Genomic DNA, 17,987 nt, shown 5'->3' with positions numbered 1-17,987 from the left:
CACAGGGCACAGCAGTGCCAAGCACTGGAGGAAGAGCAGCAGCTTCCCTGCCGCAGCCCAGCGCAGCACAGCAGAGGCCCTGGGGGTAACAGGAGCTTTCCCTGCCCAGCCCTCAGCTGCAGTTGGGGCTTCCCCAGCTCTGCCACCCGGGCAGCCCCTCTCCTTGGGCCCAAGCCCTCAGCTGAAGAGGAGAAAAGCCCCCCAGGACTGGGCTGGAGGGAGGGAGAGGGGTACCCGTGTCCCCGCGGCACCAGGAACCGGAGAGCAAGGGGCAGCTCCCTGCCCCCGGGAAAGGGCTGCCCCTGGCAGAGCAGGAGCCCCCTCACCAGGGGAAGCCCCAGGCCCTCGCAGCGCCTGGCTGAGCCCTTTGGTGGGGGCACTGGGTCTCTGCCCCACAGGAGCTGGGGGAAACCCGAGGGACGGAGTGGGGTGTAAGGGCAGGAGCGTCTCAGGGAACGCATGAGTCACAGACAAGTACAGCAGCGTGGGAGTCCGTACCCGCTCCGCTTCTCCCCATTAACCTCCTCCCCGGCCTTCCGCATCCCCACACCTCGCGGCACAGCCCGCTCGTTCTCCCCGTGATGTGCTTTTGGCTTTCCCAGGCTACAGCATCACAACTTTTTATTCCAGTCGAGGCTTCAGAAAAAAAGAAAACAAAGCAAAACAAAAACCAACCCACATCCCCGCTGTTGCACAATACGCATCTGTCACCTCCATACCCCCACCCACACACGTGGTCCTGTCCCCGGCCCAGGGAGCTTCCTCACACACCAGTTCGGCTTGGTCCCCGGGACACCACAACGCATAGGACGCTCCTTCAAGCTCACGGCCCCACGGCACGACTCAAACATCGTTTTTTCGGGGTAGGAAACCAAGTGCTCTTCACTGAAAAGGCTGATGACGTGTTCTCGAGTTGCAGCCCAGGGCAGGAAACTCCCTCCAGCGACTGCTCCCAGGAAGGAGATGAAAACCCAAGCACGTGAAGCCTTTGCCAGCACAGGACAAGACACCTCTAGCCTTAAAAGCTGCCCCAGCCTGGGTAGGGCAGCGCTGAAGTGGAATCCTCGCACCGGATCAGTCCTGTACACTAATCAGCTAAAGACATTATATTACAGTGCTTGCATTATTGGTGTGCAAAGTCTTTGACGGGATTCCTGTTTATTTTCTTACTCCCACCCTGCAGTCAACTCACCACCAACAGCAAGGGAAGAGTCTGAAGGACAGGGTGCGCCTCTCCCCTTGCCGCCATCGAGAGCCAGGCGCCGCTCTCCCCGTCACATGATGTACCAGGCTGCAGCTCCTGCTGCCACAGCCACGCAGGCCGCCAGGATCAGCTGCACTAGGGGCTGCTTTGCCAGGGCCACGGCGGCGTGACAGGGGCAGCCGGGCCCGGCCTTGCCTGCCGGAACACAGAAAGCACTGTTAGCGCTCCGAGTCTTGTGCCCTACGCACGTGGCAGCTCTGTGGCTGCCCACGACCTACCTAGTTTGTCTGCATAGTAAGGGCATTTGCGTAGGTCTCCTTTTCCATCGTGGACTGGAAGGCCTCCGTCTTGGGCTTCTTCTGCCAGCGACCTGCCAATCTTGTCCAGTTCATCAAATACCTGCAAGTGGTCACAGCGAGCCCATGAAGCGAGCAGAGCTCTCATCCGGACCCCTGGAACGATCTGGAGAACAGGCAAGAGCCATTCCTGCCTCCCTCCCCACAAAGCCAGCCTGCGCCGCTCGTTTCGGAGCACCTCGCAGGCAGACCCGCGGTGACATCTGCCACATGCCACGGCTCTGAGAGGGCACAGCCCGTGCCAAGAGCATCAAGTCAGACCCCGGAGCGAGGCAGACACAGCGTCGCCCTGCTGTTCGCCTCCCAGCCTGTTGCGGGTGGGAGTACGAGGCAACGCGCGCTCCCCTCCTTGCTGCAGACCCTCTCTGGGGATCGCTGCTCCTGTTCGTGCAGCGCTCGGGCAGCCCCTCCAGCTCTGCTGCCAGGGATTTCCGCAAGGATCCTGACAAAGGAGCTGACCACATCCCATCGCATTTCTGGCCAGCTTAAACCACACCAACCTGCTACAGGCACAGATTAAAGCTTCCATCCAGTAGCTAAGACTTTGTTCTTCCCCCTGGGGCGAGCAGCAGCTCAGTCAGGTTTTATAAAAGGCAAAGACTATGGGAAGGAACAAGAGGCTACAGGCATTCTTGGCCATCGGGCAACACGTCAGATGTGAGACAGGAGACAAACTATAACCAGTGCGGTGCAATACGCTCAAACCGTTTGAGGCTGGCTGGGAGCGAGAGCTCTGCTCCCCCCGCTGCTTCAGACCCACGCAGCCCATGGGAATCTTGTAGCAAAGTCATCTTAATTTTGCCCTAATCAAAGGCTCGGCTGTGGTGTTGGAGTATGGGAGGAATTCCTACCCGACAGCAGCCGTGTCTCCAGAAGCTAGCGGAAGAATCCCACAAACGAGAATTCCCCCGCCCTCAAGAAGGAGGGGCTCTGGTGGTCTCAGACCCAAACCACTGCCTGGATGAGCAGTCTGACTGAATTAAACTGGGCCTAAGAGCTCGTCCAGACCCAAAAGCAGCAGCACACACACAGGGGCTCAAGGGATTTAGTACCTGCATGTTAAATCTGAAGGCTCGGTTGGCCTCTTCCACGATCCTTTCCTTGCTGTTCTTGTCCAAGTCCAGAGCATTCATCCTCGCTCTGTAGAGCTGCTTGAACTGCTGTGCATTGGAAATGTTGTCAAACATGTAGAATTGGATCCCTTCCTCAGTACTGGGCAACTTCAGGGCCCTCTGGGCTACCTTCTTCAGCACTTGGCCACCTGAGAGGTCCCCCATGTAGCGTGTGTAAGCGTGAGCCACTAGCAGCTCTGGCTCGTGCTGTCCCACATGATGGATTCTGTCCACATAGTGCTGAGTCGCCTCCGAACACTGGATCTTCTCTTTCCAGTCTTCTCCGTAGAAATATTTCAGGTCTTTGACCAACGCCTCTCTTCGGTGAAGCTCTAGGGGGAAATACAGAGGAGCAAAGACTGGGTTGTCCTTGTTGCGATCCATTTCCTCTTCCAGAGCAGAGTAGGTGAAGTAAAGTGCCACGGTGGCCAGCTACGGGGACAAAGCACAGCTCACGTGAGAAGCCATTCACTAGGTCGGCACATCACACCTTGTGACTACTCCCCCCCTGCACGGAGCTGGGGTAAACAAGGAGGAAACCCCCCAAGCTTGACACAAAACCAGCCCGGAGAGCCTGCACCAGGCACGTTATCGCTTGACGGATCAGAGGCGTTCTGTCCACGTTCATACCAATGCTTACAGAGCACGAGCTAAGAATTAGTCTAAGGTTGCCAGCTGTGTGCTCTGGGCCTCCTGTCACCTGGAGAGCAAGGCGCAGGGCCAAACTTCATCCAAAAGGTACAACTAGCACCAACAGCCTCGTGCTATAGGAGACTACTGTATATGCCAAGACCTTCAGCATCAGACGGTGCTGCTCAGACCCAGAATACCATCTCTTCTGCACAGACGAGAAAGCAATCCAACCTGAAGTCTATGGAAAACAGGCCAGCCTTCAGAGGATGGAGTAAGTGCTGTCATCTCACCAGCATTACGCTCCTGAACAGCTTATGCCCCCCGTGTCTGTGCTGCAGCCACACTTGCCTTGCACGGCCAGCAGATGTGTGGCCAGAAGCCCAGCACTTCCACCTAATCAAACTTGTGCTGGGCCAGCACGCTCCTCGCCCCGCTGTAGAATACGCCAGGCAGAAGTCCTGAACGAGGGCCCTGCTGTAGTTTTGACTCTGCCACCTAGAAACTGGATTTTTCCCTGTCCCCTACACACAGAGCTGTGGGGCTCTGCCTCAGAGTCTGCCTCAGTCACTGGGTGCGTCGAAGAGCTCCTCTGCCGTGGGAGCAGAGCAGCACTCACCTTGAAGAGCTCCTTCTTGATCCGTCCTTTCAGGAAGTCTTTGACAAACTGGGTGTTCTCCGCACGGTCATGGGATTCCTTAGTCCCCTCCTTCAGCAGCTCTGAAAGGTCGGTGGGACTGCAGACAAAACAGGGAGAGCTCCTTTCACCCCACTTCCACACGCAGTAATAAGTTTGTCCCTGCTGTGTTTGGAGGGATCCCCCCACTCCCCACCATCTCAGGCCCAGTTTGGAGAAGGTACAAGCTGGGATCCCTCAGGCCAGCCCCACAGGCTGGAACTGGCACCACCAGGAGGAAGCAGCAGGGTGCTCCTTTCGCAGATGCGGGCACCCATGTCCCAACCAGACTTGCCATTCTGGGAGGGTTGGGGCTTACAAAGGGTCAGAGCCACGGTGCTGAAGCAATTGCCAAGGATCCTCTGACCCCTGCACCATTACTTTTGCTTCTCATCCATGTCAGCCCCAACAATACTACAAAAAGAGGCCTTGAGCACATGAAGAGCAGCTACCAGGGCAGGCTAAAGGGGACAGGAGCCTCGGTGGTATCCTCCTCGGTCACTCTGGAGAAGGACAAAGGCTCAGGTAAGAGCAGATGCATACGCAGGCAGGACCCTAGCTTTTCCGACCTGGGTATCAACTGCAGGAGAGGAGATGAGAGCCAAATGGCAAAACAGGGCAAGAACACCCTTAAAAAGTTTATTTATCCTGAATCACGCTGGTTTTGCAGGTGATTGTTGTTGTCTTTCTAAAAAAAAAAAAAAAAAACAAACCAACAACGAAACAAACAATCTACGACTTTAGGTTACAGCCACTGCACCTACCTGGAGTTTGGCATAGCGTTATCAACATCTACACTCACTCAAAATCATGCCAAAGTGCACTGTACAGTTTTTATCGCTGGCTTGCTACAGATAGCGTGTTCCTGTTAGCTGTAAGAGACAGACTTTGAACGCTCCAGACCCACTGAGCGCCTGAACACCGCAGCCAACAGGCTAGACGAGGCCTGGATGTGCCGGGAGAGCCAGGCAACATTAACTTCTCATGAAACTGAGCCTGTCAAGTCAAAGCAAAGTCAACCAGCCTAACTAGGTATTCTGGGAAGCACCCTGTTCGCCCTTCCTGTTTTCCAAGTCTGAAGCCTTGGCTTTTAGAGCATGTGTGTGAATTTGTTTTTTTAAACTAACCTCCAAGAAAATATTCTTGCCTAGACCAGCGGGTATTCTGCAAAGGCAAGAGAGGCAGCTCACTGGAGCAGAGTTCACCTCTAGAGTCATCTTTCAAAACAAGAAGCTGCTATCACATGAGACTGCCCAGCAAGCCACGGAAAGCTGGCTCACCTTGGCCAGGAAGGCACAAACACAACTGCCAAACGGTCAAAGCATTTCTGAAATGCCGGTTTGATAGTAGAGACTAAAAAAAAAAATAACTGCTTGTTGTCAGCCTTAGCCAGATCGCTCCTTCCCATCCCTTCCACCCTTCCAGTATGGTTTGATTAAACAGATTTTACTGCACATATATTTGATTAATCACCTATTGGAGTCCCTCACTCCTTTTCAGGTGAGGAGAAAGATCGCTCCTTTACCTGGAAGGTCTCCTGCCTTGCCCAAGACTCTGTCTGTGCCATGTTGCGAGATAGGACTCACCTAACATTGTCGTCTTCTGTTTCCTCATAGCGCAAGATTTCCCCTTCTTCTCCCCCCTCTGAGCCCTCCATCGCTGATGGCATTGCCGCTCAGTGCTGGAGATTAGAATCTGAAAGGCAAAATTAGAGAGGGGCTTTGGAGGGAAGCTGCCTTAGCAAAGGGGTGGGTATGAAATGCCGAGCAGCCTAGCAAGGAGCCCCTGAGCTGCTCCACCACGCAGGGCAGTGAGGAGCAGCCACCGGCCATTTCCACGGCACACCAGGCACACCAGGCACCTTCAAGGGAGCAGTCTTGCTTGTTCAGGTCAGCTCCCTCAGGTGAACCTCAACACTAACACCCCGGTCACAAAATATTAACCTCAGAGGAGACCTACAACACAGCAAGCAGCCTGCATTAGGTTTCCCGCTTCAGGACAGCTCCTGGCTGAAGAGGATCAGAGCCCTCCACGTTAGCAATCTGCATTGAAACGGTGAGCAAGCTGTTTTCCACTGGTGCTACCAAATATCTCATCCAACGTTAGACTCTGAGCAGAGGGACCGGAAAGAGAAGCACCTCTCCTTCAGTCAGGAGGAAGAACAAGCTACTTCGTTTCCACAGCGGTACGGAGCCTCCCCTGGAAGAAAGCAGTGGTGAATTAGGCCAGCTAAGCTCTGAAGTCAGGCAGCGCCCAGGGGAAACAAAAGCCTTCTCTACGATGGACTGTATGAAGAGGAACTTCTTCTAAAACAGGGGCGGATTTCACTGCTCTGCCTTCCTTGGGCTGTACTCCATGAAGAGTCAAAGTGCTCTCTGAACAGAGCGAGCCGCAGATGGTTCCTGCTACCCCTCACACACCCCTCTCCTGCCTAGCAGGGTTTCCTCCAAACCCCAGAAGTAACTGGGATCTCCCTCCCCTTTTGCAAACTGAAAAAACTCTCCTTGGATGTAGCGGGATGCACAAGACACTTACCCACAAGCAAGACACCTGGCTTACGTTAGTTGAGCACCCCTGTTAAGCCAGAATTCCAGCCACCTCATTTATAAAATGGACCTGTAATCAGCTTTGTGCAGAGCCACACCACCACCTTACAGGCAGCCTTGCCAGATGAGCAAGGAACTAAGCTGCTTGCTGGCTCTCGGGAAAGCACTCGCTGTGAGAGAGCCATCCCTCGCGCTCTCCACTCCAGTGCAGCCCCCCTTGGTGGGCTGCATCCGCAGGCTCGCTGCTCGCCCCACATCCCGGGGCTGGGAGAACAGCGGAGAAGCAGCTGCGAGCTCGCCAGGTTCGTTAGCAAAGGGCCAGCACAGCAGCTGCTGGCTCCCAGCTCACACCAAGCACACCAGTTATAAATTAACTGCCCTCTGGTTCCTCACCCCTGAGTTTCTAAACCCTGTTTTACAGCCACTCACTGCCCTCCACACTCCAGCACAGGACTCGGCCAGGAGCGCTGGGAGCTGGGTCTGAGCACCCATCCCCAGGTGCAGGGATCACGCAGCCTCTGGGCTCACCGGGACAGAGCCTTCCCCGAGGGGAGGCCTGGCCAAAATGCATTAATTTGTGATGCCAGCCAGCCCAGTGCGGCAGCAGAAGTCATCAGGGGCGGCAGCCCGACATCCCCATTGCCCTGCAGGACAGGGCACGGCACAGCCATCCCTCGGGTAGAGAAGTTTAGGGCAGGATGATGCAGCCGGGGCAGAAAGGCGCACCAGCACAGAGGCTCAGAGATATTTGAGGAAACCAGGTTCGGGTGCTGTATTGTCCATTTGATCACTCACTGGACAGCAAGCACGTTCACACCAGGTCAGCGAACGGGACGTACGTTCGCTCATCACACGGCTTCAGCTTCAGACATTGGGAAATGCCCACCATGGGGAAGGGAAACTAAAGCAAAGAGGCAAATAACCTGCCCGGGCTCAGCCAGGAGCCTCTCCCGGGCACGGGGGAACAGCCTGCTTGCCTCACAGCCCAGCCAGCCTCCTGCAGATACAGAGACGCAATTCTGATGACACCCTGGCTTCCTGCTCAGCTTACTTCAAGGCCAGGCACTGCTCAAGAAATGCAGATTCCAAAATCTAGACGAACTGGTTCCTATTTATGTTATAATTCCAGAGAGCCAGAGTCCTGGAGGTAGGGTGTGCTGCCTCTGCTCGCTGCGAGGCCTGCAACAGCCACCAGTACAAAGCAGCAGGTGAGAGTAGAGCTACAAAGAGCACTTCAGCTCCACTCATCCCCTGGAAGAGGCCTGAAGGTCGACATTAAATCCAACCCAAAGGAACGTGCCAGATCAAGCCTCAGAAAGGAGCAGTTAACAGCAGCAACGGTTCAAAGCTCCCAATGGCCATACACAGCATGGCTCCCGAGACCATCATCGTACAAGACGTGTCTGCTAACTTACTGGTTAGAGCCTCCACGCCTCGCAGCACACTCGTGTTTAGCAGCACTCACCAACACTGGAACTTTGCTCTCCATGCTACAGAGGGGTCTCAGAAGCCTTTACCCAAGCCTGTTACTAGTGTGGTAGAAGCACAACTGATCAGAACAGTGAATTATTGTTCCAGTAGCTCTGTCTGCTGTTGGAAGAAGGGGTTGGCACGCAAAAAGGCATTTAAGGACTCTCAGACTTGTATCTCCCATGGCGCTTTTTGTAAAGGCTCAGTCTGACACACTCATCTCTACAGCAACACGCAGGGCAGTGACGACACCAGTCCCTTTAGCCCGCGGTGAGGACAGTACAAGTACAGGAAAATATGGAAGCTTAGACTTTTTTCTGATACCATCTCTAGTATAGACACCTCCCCGATGAGCCGTGAATTCAAGAGACAAGTCAGCACACACCAAACTCCTGTCCTTTTCCGTATTAGGATATTGCAGGAGAACTGGGAGGAAGGGAAGTCAAAATCATTGTCTCTCTCTTACCACCACACACCATTGCTTTTATCCAAAAACCAGCAACTGAAAGCCCACAACGTGGTCACTGCTCAAAGCTCTGGTTTCTCAGGGCATTCTGCTCCTCTGAAAGAGGCAGTGTCCTACACACCGCGAGGGAGGTTCAAGCAGCTGCCTACCTCCGCTGCAGAGGCTGGAACGTCGTTTCATTCGCTACGAGGAGCTCTGCTCATCAAGACCCTGGCTGATGTTCAGGGTAAACACATACCTTCCCAGTGCCCTGACAGCAGCCGGCTTGGGAGAAATCCAACAGCTACAAGAGTCAGGATAGCAGGGCTGGAGAGGGGAGAGAAGGTTTGGTACAGAGCACCTCAGCACTCCAAACGTTTCTTTCCCAGTAACAGTGCTCAAACCCCCCGAGAAAACATCCCTATCTCATCTAGCCAGCAATTAGTTTGCCCCTACACACATTTCCACAGCAAGCTTCACACTCAAGACGAACAGCCGTTCTTCTCAGGGTAGGAATAGACTGAATCCCAGCAATCCCATGCCTTCTGAAGGCAGTAGGGACTGCTGCTGCAGGGAAGCAGGACTGGAAGTCCTGGTTTTGCTTGGGCACCCTCAGAAGTTCAATAATTCACAAACACCCAGGCAGTACAGAGTTCATGTTTGCTGTTCAACTAGCACCAACTTCAAGGTATTTCCCCACAAGCAGAGCTTGCATCCTTGCTTTAACAAGCAGCAGAGCGTGGCTGGACCTACCCAAGCATCACTGCAGCAGAGACAAACCCCAGAACCCCAGGCCTAGCGGCTTGAAGAATCATCCAGAGGTAACCCGGCAATCGCATCGGGAGAGCTTCACGTCTCCTCCTCCCTCTGGGGAGGTATTTGGCACTGGCTGCTGCTGGGAATGGAGCCTCACGGAATAAGCTACTACATTGCCTGATCCCAGGTAGGTTTAAGACTTCACCTGGACACAGCTTAAATTTAGGCAATAATTCAAGCCTAAGACACTTCTAGCAGTATCCACACAAACACTACTTCTGTCCCCCACCTCGGTGGGTCCAGCACCTCAACAAATTGACCGAGGAGGGAAACTCCTGGCGAGTTCACAGACCTTGTCCAGCTCTGCACTTCGGCCATCAGCCCTTGTGTCAAGCAGCTGACACAAGGAATCAGGAATCTATTTGCCCACATTGGCTAGGAGAAGAGCGCAAGGAGCAGGTCAGCCAGGGTTAGGTGTGGGGAGGAGGAAGAGCGCAGTGTGACAGACACACATGAATAAATCAAACAGCCTTTGCTCTGGGGAGAGCCAGCGCTTGCCCTGCCTGTCCCAGCACGCAGCCAGCTGTGCCTGGGACACCCCACACAGGGCCAGTGACAGGCACTTAGGGCTGATGTATGTAATGCAGCGCTGTGAACAAGTGCTGGGCACCGCGAGGTTTGAATAAGACATTTGTTTCACCCAACAATGGAAAAGTAGGGACAGCGACGCCTTCGTCCTCCAAGCTCTTCACCAAGCTCAGCTGGGTCAAGAAGAGCCAAGTGCCCCCCGTGTCACTGGGAGAACCCATCCCGAAAGACTGAGGCATCCTTTGCGAGAAGCTGCGGGCAGGAATCGCTGCAGGGATATGAGGCAAGCGTCCTGGCACGCTTCCTCAGCCGCGGTGCAGACGCTCGCCCGCGGGAACAGAAGGAAGAGATTAGGGAGGCCTGACAATCGCTGGCCCGGCACGCCGCCAGAGCTGGGCTAGTCACGAGCACGCAGCTCGCAGACGGGCGCTGCGGACCCCGAAGAGCTTGAGGCCTCTTGAGGAGCGTCCTGCCGCGGCCTGCGATGCACCGCGCCGGCGGCCCGGCCCAGGGGAGGCGGCCGGGCCGGCCGGGAGGGCAAGAGGCAGAGCAGGGCCGGGGGCTGCTCCCAGGCCCCGGCCCGGCCGCCCCAGGCCCCGGAACCGGAGGGCAGAGGCGCACGGACACGGCCCTCAGACGGCCTAGACGGGTTTCCCGGCCGAGCGTCTCCCCGCCGCAGGGTACCGGGCCCACCTGCCCCCGGGAGCGGAAAGGCCGGGGCCGCTGCCTCCCGCGGCGGCTCCTTCCCCCGGCGGGGAAGCGGCGAGGGCCCGGGGCAGGCGGAGCAGAGCCCCGGGCGGGGAGAGGGGGGAAGTCCCGAGGGCCGCAGCCCGGTACCGGTAGGCCCAGGCCCCGCACCGCCGCCCCCGGCCCGGCCGCGTTGCCATGGAGACGCGCCGCGCGCACTCACCCGCCGCCGCCCGCCCTCTGCCCCGCGGCGCGAAACAAAGCCCCGGCCCGGCCGCCCCACATTTATTGACGGGGACGGGTGACGGCGCGGCCAATCAGGAGCCACCGACGGCCCTCGCCGGCGCCGCCGATTGGTGGAGGTGGCCGGGACGTTACGCAAAGGACTCTAACCCCACCCCCCTCGCCGTCAGCCAACGGCGACCTCCAGCGGCACCGCGAAGCCCCGCCCCCGGGAGCGGCCGGCGCGTGAGGCCGCGCGGGCGGTGCCGGGCGCGAGGGAAGGCGGCGACGCCTGAGGCAGGGAAGGAAAAAACGGCGGAAAGGGCGGTTTTAACGGTGGTTTTATTTGCCTTTTTTTTGACACAATCAAGCCTCGTTAACGCACAGTTCGGCTCCCACGGGGAGCCACCGGCACGGCCGGCTCCGCGCCCCGGCTGGGCACAGGCCCCGCCAGGCGTCTCTGTGCTGCAGGCCCAGCCCACGGACTGAGGAGCTCAGGTAATTCAGTGCCGTGGCAGGGAGGGAACGCGAGAGCTTTTCTTTATCTGGTCAGAGCGTTGCAGGCTCTGAGATGGTCCGTTTAGTTCACTCTACAAATTGTCTGAAACGCGTGTGCACAGAGAAAAGGCAAGGTATTTACCTTCCTCCAAAATACACCACCAAGGACGCTCCAGCCTTTTCAAACTACTTCCTTCCTCCCCCAAGATGCCTCCAACCACCACCTCCTTCCCCTGCTGTGTCACACGCTCTTCCCCAAACCTCAATGCAGCTCCTCGCACCAGCTCTCCCCTTCTTCCATCTCTCTTTTAGGACTTCTTCTCCTAACAAGAAATTGCCTTCACCCTCCGCAAGCAGGGTGGTCAATAGAGCGAAGGGAGAGAGACACCGGGCTTTGCTTCCCAGGGATGCTCACAGGGTACCAGACCTAACTGCTCCCCACACCCGCCCCTCCTAGGGCTCCCCACCCCTGTGGATCTGCTGGTGCCGGAGGAGCGCAGAGCTCACGGTGAAGCCCTTCCCGCAGTCAGCACAGGCGTAGGGACGCTCCCCGGTGTGGATACGCCGGTGCTGGATGAGGTGGGCGCTCTGCCGAAAGCTGTCCCCGCAGTCGGCGCAGGCGTAGGGCCTCTCCCCTGTGTGGACCCGGTGGTGCCGGAGCAGGGCTGATCTCCACAGGAAGCTCTTCCCGCACTCCGTGCACTCAAAGGGGCGCTCCCCGGTGTGAAAGCGGCGGTGCTGGATGAGGTGGGAGCTCACCGTGAAGCTCTTTCCACACTCAGTGCACCCGTAGGGGCGCTCACCCATGTGGAACCGCCGGTGTTGGATGAGAGCTGAACTCACGGTGAAGCTCTTTCCGCACTCGGAGCACGCGTACGGCTTCTCCCCGGTGTGGACCCGCTGGTGCTTCATGAGCTCGGAGCTCTGGCTGAAGCTCTTCCCACACTCCACGCACTCGTAGGGTTTCTCCCCGGTGTGGACCCGCTGGTGTCGCGTCAGGGCTGAGCTCACACTGAAGCTCTTCCCGCAGTTGCTGCACTCATAGGGTTTCTCCCCGGTGTGCACTCGCTGGTGCTGGACGAGCTGCGAGTTCCCGGAGAAGCTCTTCCCGCACTCAGCACACTTGTAGGGCTTCTCCCCGGTGTGGGTTACCTGGTGCCGGATCAGCTTCGAGCTCATGCTGAAGCTCTTTCCACACTCGGAGCACTCGTAGGGCCTCTCCCCTGTGTGGATTCTCTGGTGCTGGATGAGATGCGACCGCTGCCGGAAACTCTCCCCGCACTCGGCGCAGGCGAAGGGTTTCTCTCCAGTGTGGATTCTCCGATGCTGGACAAGGTTGGAGCTCACCCGGAAGCTCTTCCCGCAGTCCCCACATATCATCAGTCTCCCCACAGAAGGATTTCTCTGCTGGATAATATCTGGCAGCCTCCTGAAACTCTTTCCACGCAGTGTCACTCGGCTTTGCCTCTTCCCCAGAGGTCTCTGAACCCTTTCTGACCTGCGTGGGAGGACTGGCTCCTGTGCAGGACTCTGGGAACTGTTCTCCTTGGAGAGTCCCGAGAGTAAACCCTCAGGCTCCACTGGCCCGGGGATGCCTTGGTGGGCATTTTCCTCTTTCTTGCTCACAATCCCATCTTCAGCTGCAATAAAATGAGAATCCAGAGAGAAGTCACACGCAGGACAGGAAACTTTGGACAGGGGAAGTCAAAAGGGGCCAAATTCTAAAATTTCAGCAGATCGACTTTAAGTATAAAAAGTTCTGAGATCTCCCTCCAAACCACACAGTGGATTTTTCAGAGTGTTCACAGGAACAAACCCCGGAAATAGCCCTGCGTGCTTTGCCAGAACCCAAATCTACTGAAATTATTGGCATATTAGGGCTAAAAGTTCAGTGCTTGAATGGGAAAGATGGCTGCTCCTCCAGGATATTATATCTGAAAATATTATTAAAAGTTGAACTGGGAGTCAGAGGAGGGCCATAAAGAACTGCTTTGTTCAGCAGAACATTACTCGGCTTGCAACAGATGCAACCTGCCTGCTCTTGCGCTGCTAGTATTGCAGAGAGAGAGAAGATGCAGAAAGGAGACACCGGCCTTACGGCATGAGACACGGAGACTGCCTGGAGCCTGGCTTATGCTAATCTTAGAGCAGAAGAAAGGTAACTTTATGCTTCTGTTGGTGCAGAACAAACCCGTTGTGAAAGGTGGTTGGTGAACTGAAGATCCTCCATGGCTGATTCCAGATTATGCGCTGAGGAAATCCGATAAACATAGAAAGTAGTGCAAGTCCGTGAAGTAACGCTAGCTGAACAGTTACGAATGGCTCCTGAACACAGGCAATGAAAAAATCCCTGCCCTCTTACTCACATAAAGTCTTGCAGAAGCATAACCGGTATGAATCTATGCTGCGCAGACTCAAGGTCAGCTGAAAGCCTTTCCAAGACAAGGGGCTTGCACAGATTTCTAGGGTATTTACACAGAGCAGCGACTCCTCCCAGCCCACTGCCCTAACGTAGTTTGATGAGCATCCTAGCAGGTTCAAAAGCACGTACCCCCAGCAATGCTCTGCCTTTTGCTGTCAGCGGGGAAATGTAGCTCTTTGCAGGCTTACTGAGGGCTTATAGACTAAATTGGCAAGACAGGACCTGTGTGACACGCACCCTTCTGCTGTCAGGGAAGGGTAAATGGACGTCAGAGGGATGTACATAGACTGTAGAAATGGCAACACGCCTCTCTGAAGAGAGGCATCACATCCAGATTTAAGACAGGTCAATCAGATTTCCAGATGACCTCTTCATACAGACTCCCAGGGGCAAAGGATGACTTGCTGTTGACTATACATAGACCCAAAATATGGAAGAGGCTGAGGACTAAAGCCGCAAACACGCAGACCTCCAGATTTGCCCACTTAAAAGATTCAACGGCTACCTCCTGGTTCTCTGAAAACGCTTGTGAAATAAACTGGTAATAGATCAGTCGCGTGGGATTGATGTACAAACCACGGGCACTTCCTGTGGTCTGGCAGAGTTGCGATAAGGAAGCGCATGCCTTGGAAGAGGAGAGTCACTACTGACCCATAAGTATGCAATAAAGGAAGGAGAGTCTAGAATTTCAACCCAGGCTGATATATGTACGTATTTAATCTTCCTCTTTCTAGTCAGTATAAGAAAACATCACAATATGATTTCACAGCGAACTCCTGTGATACCTTTTGTGGTGGTTTGGTGTGGTAGTGATGCCACTTCTTCCCTCACATAGTTTTCATTAAAATCATCCTTTGAGAGGAACAGAAACTGGAACTTTGCTATTCACCATGAAGGGATTTCCATTTGTTTGCAGCTACTCCATCCAGGCCTGGAGGAAAAGAGAAAGGTGATATCCAAAGACAGGATAAGAGGAGGACATTTCTGGCAGGCCAGCGTGAAGCTCTCGACCTGTATGTCAGACTTACTGAGTAGCCATGGAGCTAGTGAAGTCGTTCTGTTGCTGTTGTGCCCAAAGAGATATCCGTCACCTACGCTAGCTTTGGTACTTACACAGAATTTTGGTTCTTTACACAGAACTTGAAAAGGCCTTCAAGGTACACGAGAATCAAGTCTTCTATGGCGTTCTGTACTTTTGGGGGAAGGTCAGGAGTTTCAAGCTTCTTCCTACATTGATTACAGCCATGGCTCCAGCTCTCAACTTCTACAACCATTTTTGTTACCTCTGAGCTACTAGGTATCTTCACTGGCATTTGGGACAAGCTATAAAGGGTTTGATCAAAATCATGATGACAGGAACACACAGGAGGTATTTTAAGTGGAAGGAGAGTAGGTTCACAGTGCTGAGGAATTAATACTGGAAGCATAAGGCTGAACTCGCAAAAATGAGCAAGCAAGAGAGAGAGGAAGAATGTGGTTCTTCCTCAGCCCATGCCAATTTGGGTTGATAGTAAGACCTCTGATATACCCAAGACTGCCAGCACTATAGAATCATAGAATCACAGAATCAGTTAGGTTTGAAAAGACCCTTAAGATCATCGAGTCCAACCGTTAACCTATCACTGCCAAGCCCACCACTAACCCATGTCCCTAAGCACCACATCTCCCCGGCTTTTAAATCCCCCCAGGGATGGGGACTCAGCCCCTGCCCTGGGCAGCCTGGGCCAGGGCCTGACAGCCCTTTGGGGGAAGAAGTTTTTCCCAATACCCAACCCAACCCTGCCCTGGCGCAGCTTGAGGCCGTTCCCTCTCGTCCCATCGCTTGTTCCTGGGGAGCAGAGACCGACCCCCCCGGCTCCAGCCTCCTTTCAGGCCGTTGCAGAGAGCGATGAGGGCTCCCCTCAGCCTCCTCTTCTCCAGGCTGAGCCCCCCCAGCTCCCCCAGCCGCTCCTCCCCAGCCTTGTGCTCCAGCCCCTGCCCCAGCCTCGCTGCCCTGCTCTGGCCACGCTCCAGCCCCTCCATGGCCGCCTTGGGGTGCGGGGCCCAGCGCTGAGCACAGCATTCGAGGGGCGGCCTCACCAGTGCCCAGCGCAGGGGCACCATCACTTCCATAGTTACAAGGCAAGCTCTGCGTAGCAGAGTGAGCGTACATATTGGGAGAGAACCTAAGTATCACCTTAAATGTACCCTTAGATCTCTCTTTCTCAAAAGAAGCCAGCAGTAGAAGGAGTTTTAGCTGATGCTGAGGCCTGTCTCACAGCAGCGGGAGGACACAGCAGTCATCTCTGGCACTGAATTGAAAAGTTCACAGAAGAGAAACCTGTGAGAACTATTAAAAATAACACATCACCAGCATGAGTAAGCCTCAGGCTGCTGGACGAGAGTAGACTGTGCTGGGGGGGTGTCACTGTATGCTTATCTTATCCCCTTCCCTGGCATCCACTTCTAGCCAGCCCTCAAATCCCTGAGACAGGACTTGGACCTAGGCAGACCTTTGGTCTAACCCAGCAGGGCTGTTCACACGACCTCACGACACCGCTGGACTCCTGACTGTGGTACCTCACTGTTGGGGGACTGGAAGGTGGCTGATGTGATGCCAGAGAGAGGGCTCGAGGGGAGATCTGGGGCCCAACATTCCAAGCAAACGAACAGAAATCAGAGTAAGAGAATTAACGGACAGATGGCCAAAGAGGGCAGACTGGGGAAGAGCTGGCATGGCCTCTGGAAAGAGATGCTTCACTTCACAAACCACTTGGAGTTCTTCAGAGACGTCACCAATTTCAGCAAAAGGGAGATCTGGAGTCCAAAGGCATTCCCAAAAGACATTCGTCCTTTACCAAAACAGATAAAGAAACGAAGCTGCTGTGGGATGAATGACCCTCAATAAGGTGGTAAGGGGAGACGGAAACATCTGCTGATGATTCCGTGTTATTCAGGGTTAAAGACACAAAGCTGGCTATAAACTGTGGTAGAGCATTAGGATAGGTGACAGGGGAATGACAGGGAACATTCACTGCAGGTAAACATAAAGAACTGCAGAGGGGAACAGCCTTTATACCTCGCACTTACACCAGGACGGGCCTAGGATGTTCTTGGTATCATTCAGGAATAGCACTTGGGGTTAGAGCAGACGGATGAAAACTGCAGACAAAACAGCTAGTCAGATGTTAGTGATTGCTGGGGAAAAAAAAACAGAGAATAAAAGAGAATGTAATTCTGCCTTGCTGCTCAAACCCCGCATCCGGACTGTGTGCAAGGGGGAGGATGGATCCCCCGTTTCAGAGAAACTCTAACAGAGCTGAGGAAGATAGAGAGGCATGACAACAACGATCAAAGGCACAGAACGGCCTCTGCAGAGGAGATGACTCCGCTGCCCATTCTGCTGGGAAAGGGTACAGCTGATAGGGGATAGCACAGAGGACTATAAAAGCACAAGTGGCCTGTGGGGTGGGGAGGGATCCATCCTGCACCGTCTGCTCTAAATTAAGAGCTACTGACAGCAAGTGAATGACTTGATGAGAAGGCAGCTTCGAAGCAAACCAAAGGAGGCAGCGACTCATAAAACAGCCAAATAAGCTGTGGAACTCCTTGCTGCAAGCTGTCATGGATGCTAAAGCGTACACAACTTCGGAAGGCAAGAAAATACACAGCTGCAAGATACCGAGACATCACGCGTCTAGTTCAGGAGCTTCTGAAGCCACGGATTGCTTGGGGCTGGGAAAGCACAGGGGGACATGCCACCTGCTCTCCTCCGCGTCTCCAACGCTGGCCCTTGTCAGAGACAGCAGGCAAAGCTGGAAGGACCCTGGTCCGACCCAGTCCCGCCGCTCTTGCGCGTTCTGGTGGGATCTGGGGATCCCGGAGCCGTTTTTCTCACCGTCGGGCTCACCGAGGGCTGCACCGGCTCCTTACCTGGGCAGGTGCCGCTCAGGACGCTCTTCCCTCTGCAGGCGTGGAGGTGGGAGAACCACAGTTCCTCCTTCCGATCCATGTGGGAAATCATCTCCAGCTCCGCTCCTGGGGGTCCTGCTCCGGGAAAAGAAACGGGAAGGGGTGGGACGAGGCTGCCAGCGGAGAACCAGCAACTCCCCGCCGAGCAGCGACGCGCGGCCGGGAGCACCGGGCGCCCCAGCACCCCCACCGCCCCGGGGGAATGAATGCAGCCGGAGGGCGCGGCGGCGAGCGGCCGGGCTGTCCCCGGGCCAGGGCCCGGTACCGGTAGCGGGCCCCGTACCTGGGCCGGGCCGCGCCGCGCCGGCCCCGCCGTCAGCGGCGGATCCCGGGGCGCCGGGGGCGCTGTCACGTGACGGCGGCGACCAATGGCGGGCGGCGCCTTCGCCTCTTGAGGGCGATCGAAAATGGCGGCACCGGGGCG

At 55.4% G+C, this 17,987-nt stretch overlaps 2 protein-coding genes across 4 annotated transcripts; both read right to left on the bottom strand.

The window, feature by feature from the left end:
• Positions 1 to 639: 639 nt before the first annotated feature.
• HMOX2 (heme oxygenase 2) lies at positions 640 to 10,769 on the bottom strand. 3 transcript variants are annotated; one of them, XM_082313712.1, is made up of 7 exons: positions 10,694 to 10,717; positions 5,922 to 6,177; positions 5,565 to 5,673; positions 3,922 to 4,039; positions 2,613 to 3,104; positions 1,483 to 1,603; positions 640 to 1,399 (listed from the first exon to the last, which is right to left on the bottom strand). In XM_082313712.1, exons 3-7 carry the CDS (start codon positions 5,645 to 5,647, stop codon positions 1,275 to 1,277), a joined length of 939 nt encoding a protein of 312 aa, XP_082169838.1. In that variant the 5' UTR covers positions 5,648 to 5,673; positions 5,922 to 6,177; positions 10,694 to 10,717; the 3' UTR covers positions 640 to 1,274. The 3 variants fall into 3 exon arrangements, with proteins under 3 accessions (XP_082169838.1, XP_082169837.1, XP_082169836.1); XM_082313711.1 differs by having other exon boundaries at positions 641 to 1,399; positions 5,938 to 6,177; XM_082313710.1 differs by lacking the exon at positions 5,922 to 6,177 and having other exon boundaries at positions 641 to 1,399; positions 10,694 to 10,769.
• A 288-nt stretch (positions 10,770 to 11,057) lies between these two features.
• LOC309591409 (uncharacterized protein) lies at positions 11,058 to 17,905 on the bottom strand. Its single transcript, XM_082313709.1, has 3 exons — positions 17,847 to 17,905; positions 17,525 to 17,638; positions 11,058 to 12,830 (listed from the first exon to the last, which is right to left on the bottom strand). The coding sequence occupies exons 2-3, from the start codon at positions 17,613 to 17,615 to the stop codon at positions 11,644 to 11,646; spliced, it is 1,278 nt and encodes a 425-aa protein (XP_082169835.1). The 5' UTR covers positions 17,616 to 17,638; positions 17,847 to 17,905; the 3' UTR covers positions 11,058 to 11,643.
• Between the last annotated feature and the right edge of the window lie 82 nt (positions 17,906 to 17,987).

Source organism: Platalea leucorodia (assembly GCF_965183815.1).
Source record: "Platalea leucorodia genome assembly, chromosome: 5".
Taxonomy (NCBI): Eukaryota; Metazoa; Chordata; class Aves; order Pelecaniformes; family Threskiornithidae; genus Platalea; species Platalea leucorodia.
Note: the sequence above shows the minus strand (reverse complement) of the source record. Positions and strands in the feature narration are given on the sequence as shown.

Excerpts from the sequence above, each read along its gene's own strand:
- HMOX2 (XM_082313710.1), bottom strand. The coding sequence starts at position 5,647 with ATGCCATCAGCGATGGAGGGCTCAGAGGGGGGAGAAGAAGGGGAAATC. Across the intron at positions 4,040-5,564 it reads ACAGAAGACGACAATGTTAG|TCCCACCGACCTTTCAGAGC; the intron begins GTGAGTCCTATC and ends TTTTGTCTGCAG. Across the intron at positions 1,400-1,482 it reads TTACTATGCAGACAAACTAG|GCAAGGCCGGGCCCGGCTGC; the intron begins GTAGGTCGTGGG and ends GTGTTCCGGCAG.
- LOC309591409 (XM_082313709.1), bottom strand. The coding sequence starts at position 17,615 with ATGATTTCCCACATGGATCGGAAGGAGGAACTGTGGTTCTCCCACCTC. Across the intron at positions 12,831-17,524 it reads CCTGAGCGGCACCTGCCCAG|CTGAAGATGGGATTGTGAGC; the intron begins GTAAGGAGCCGG and ends ATTTTATTGCAG.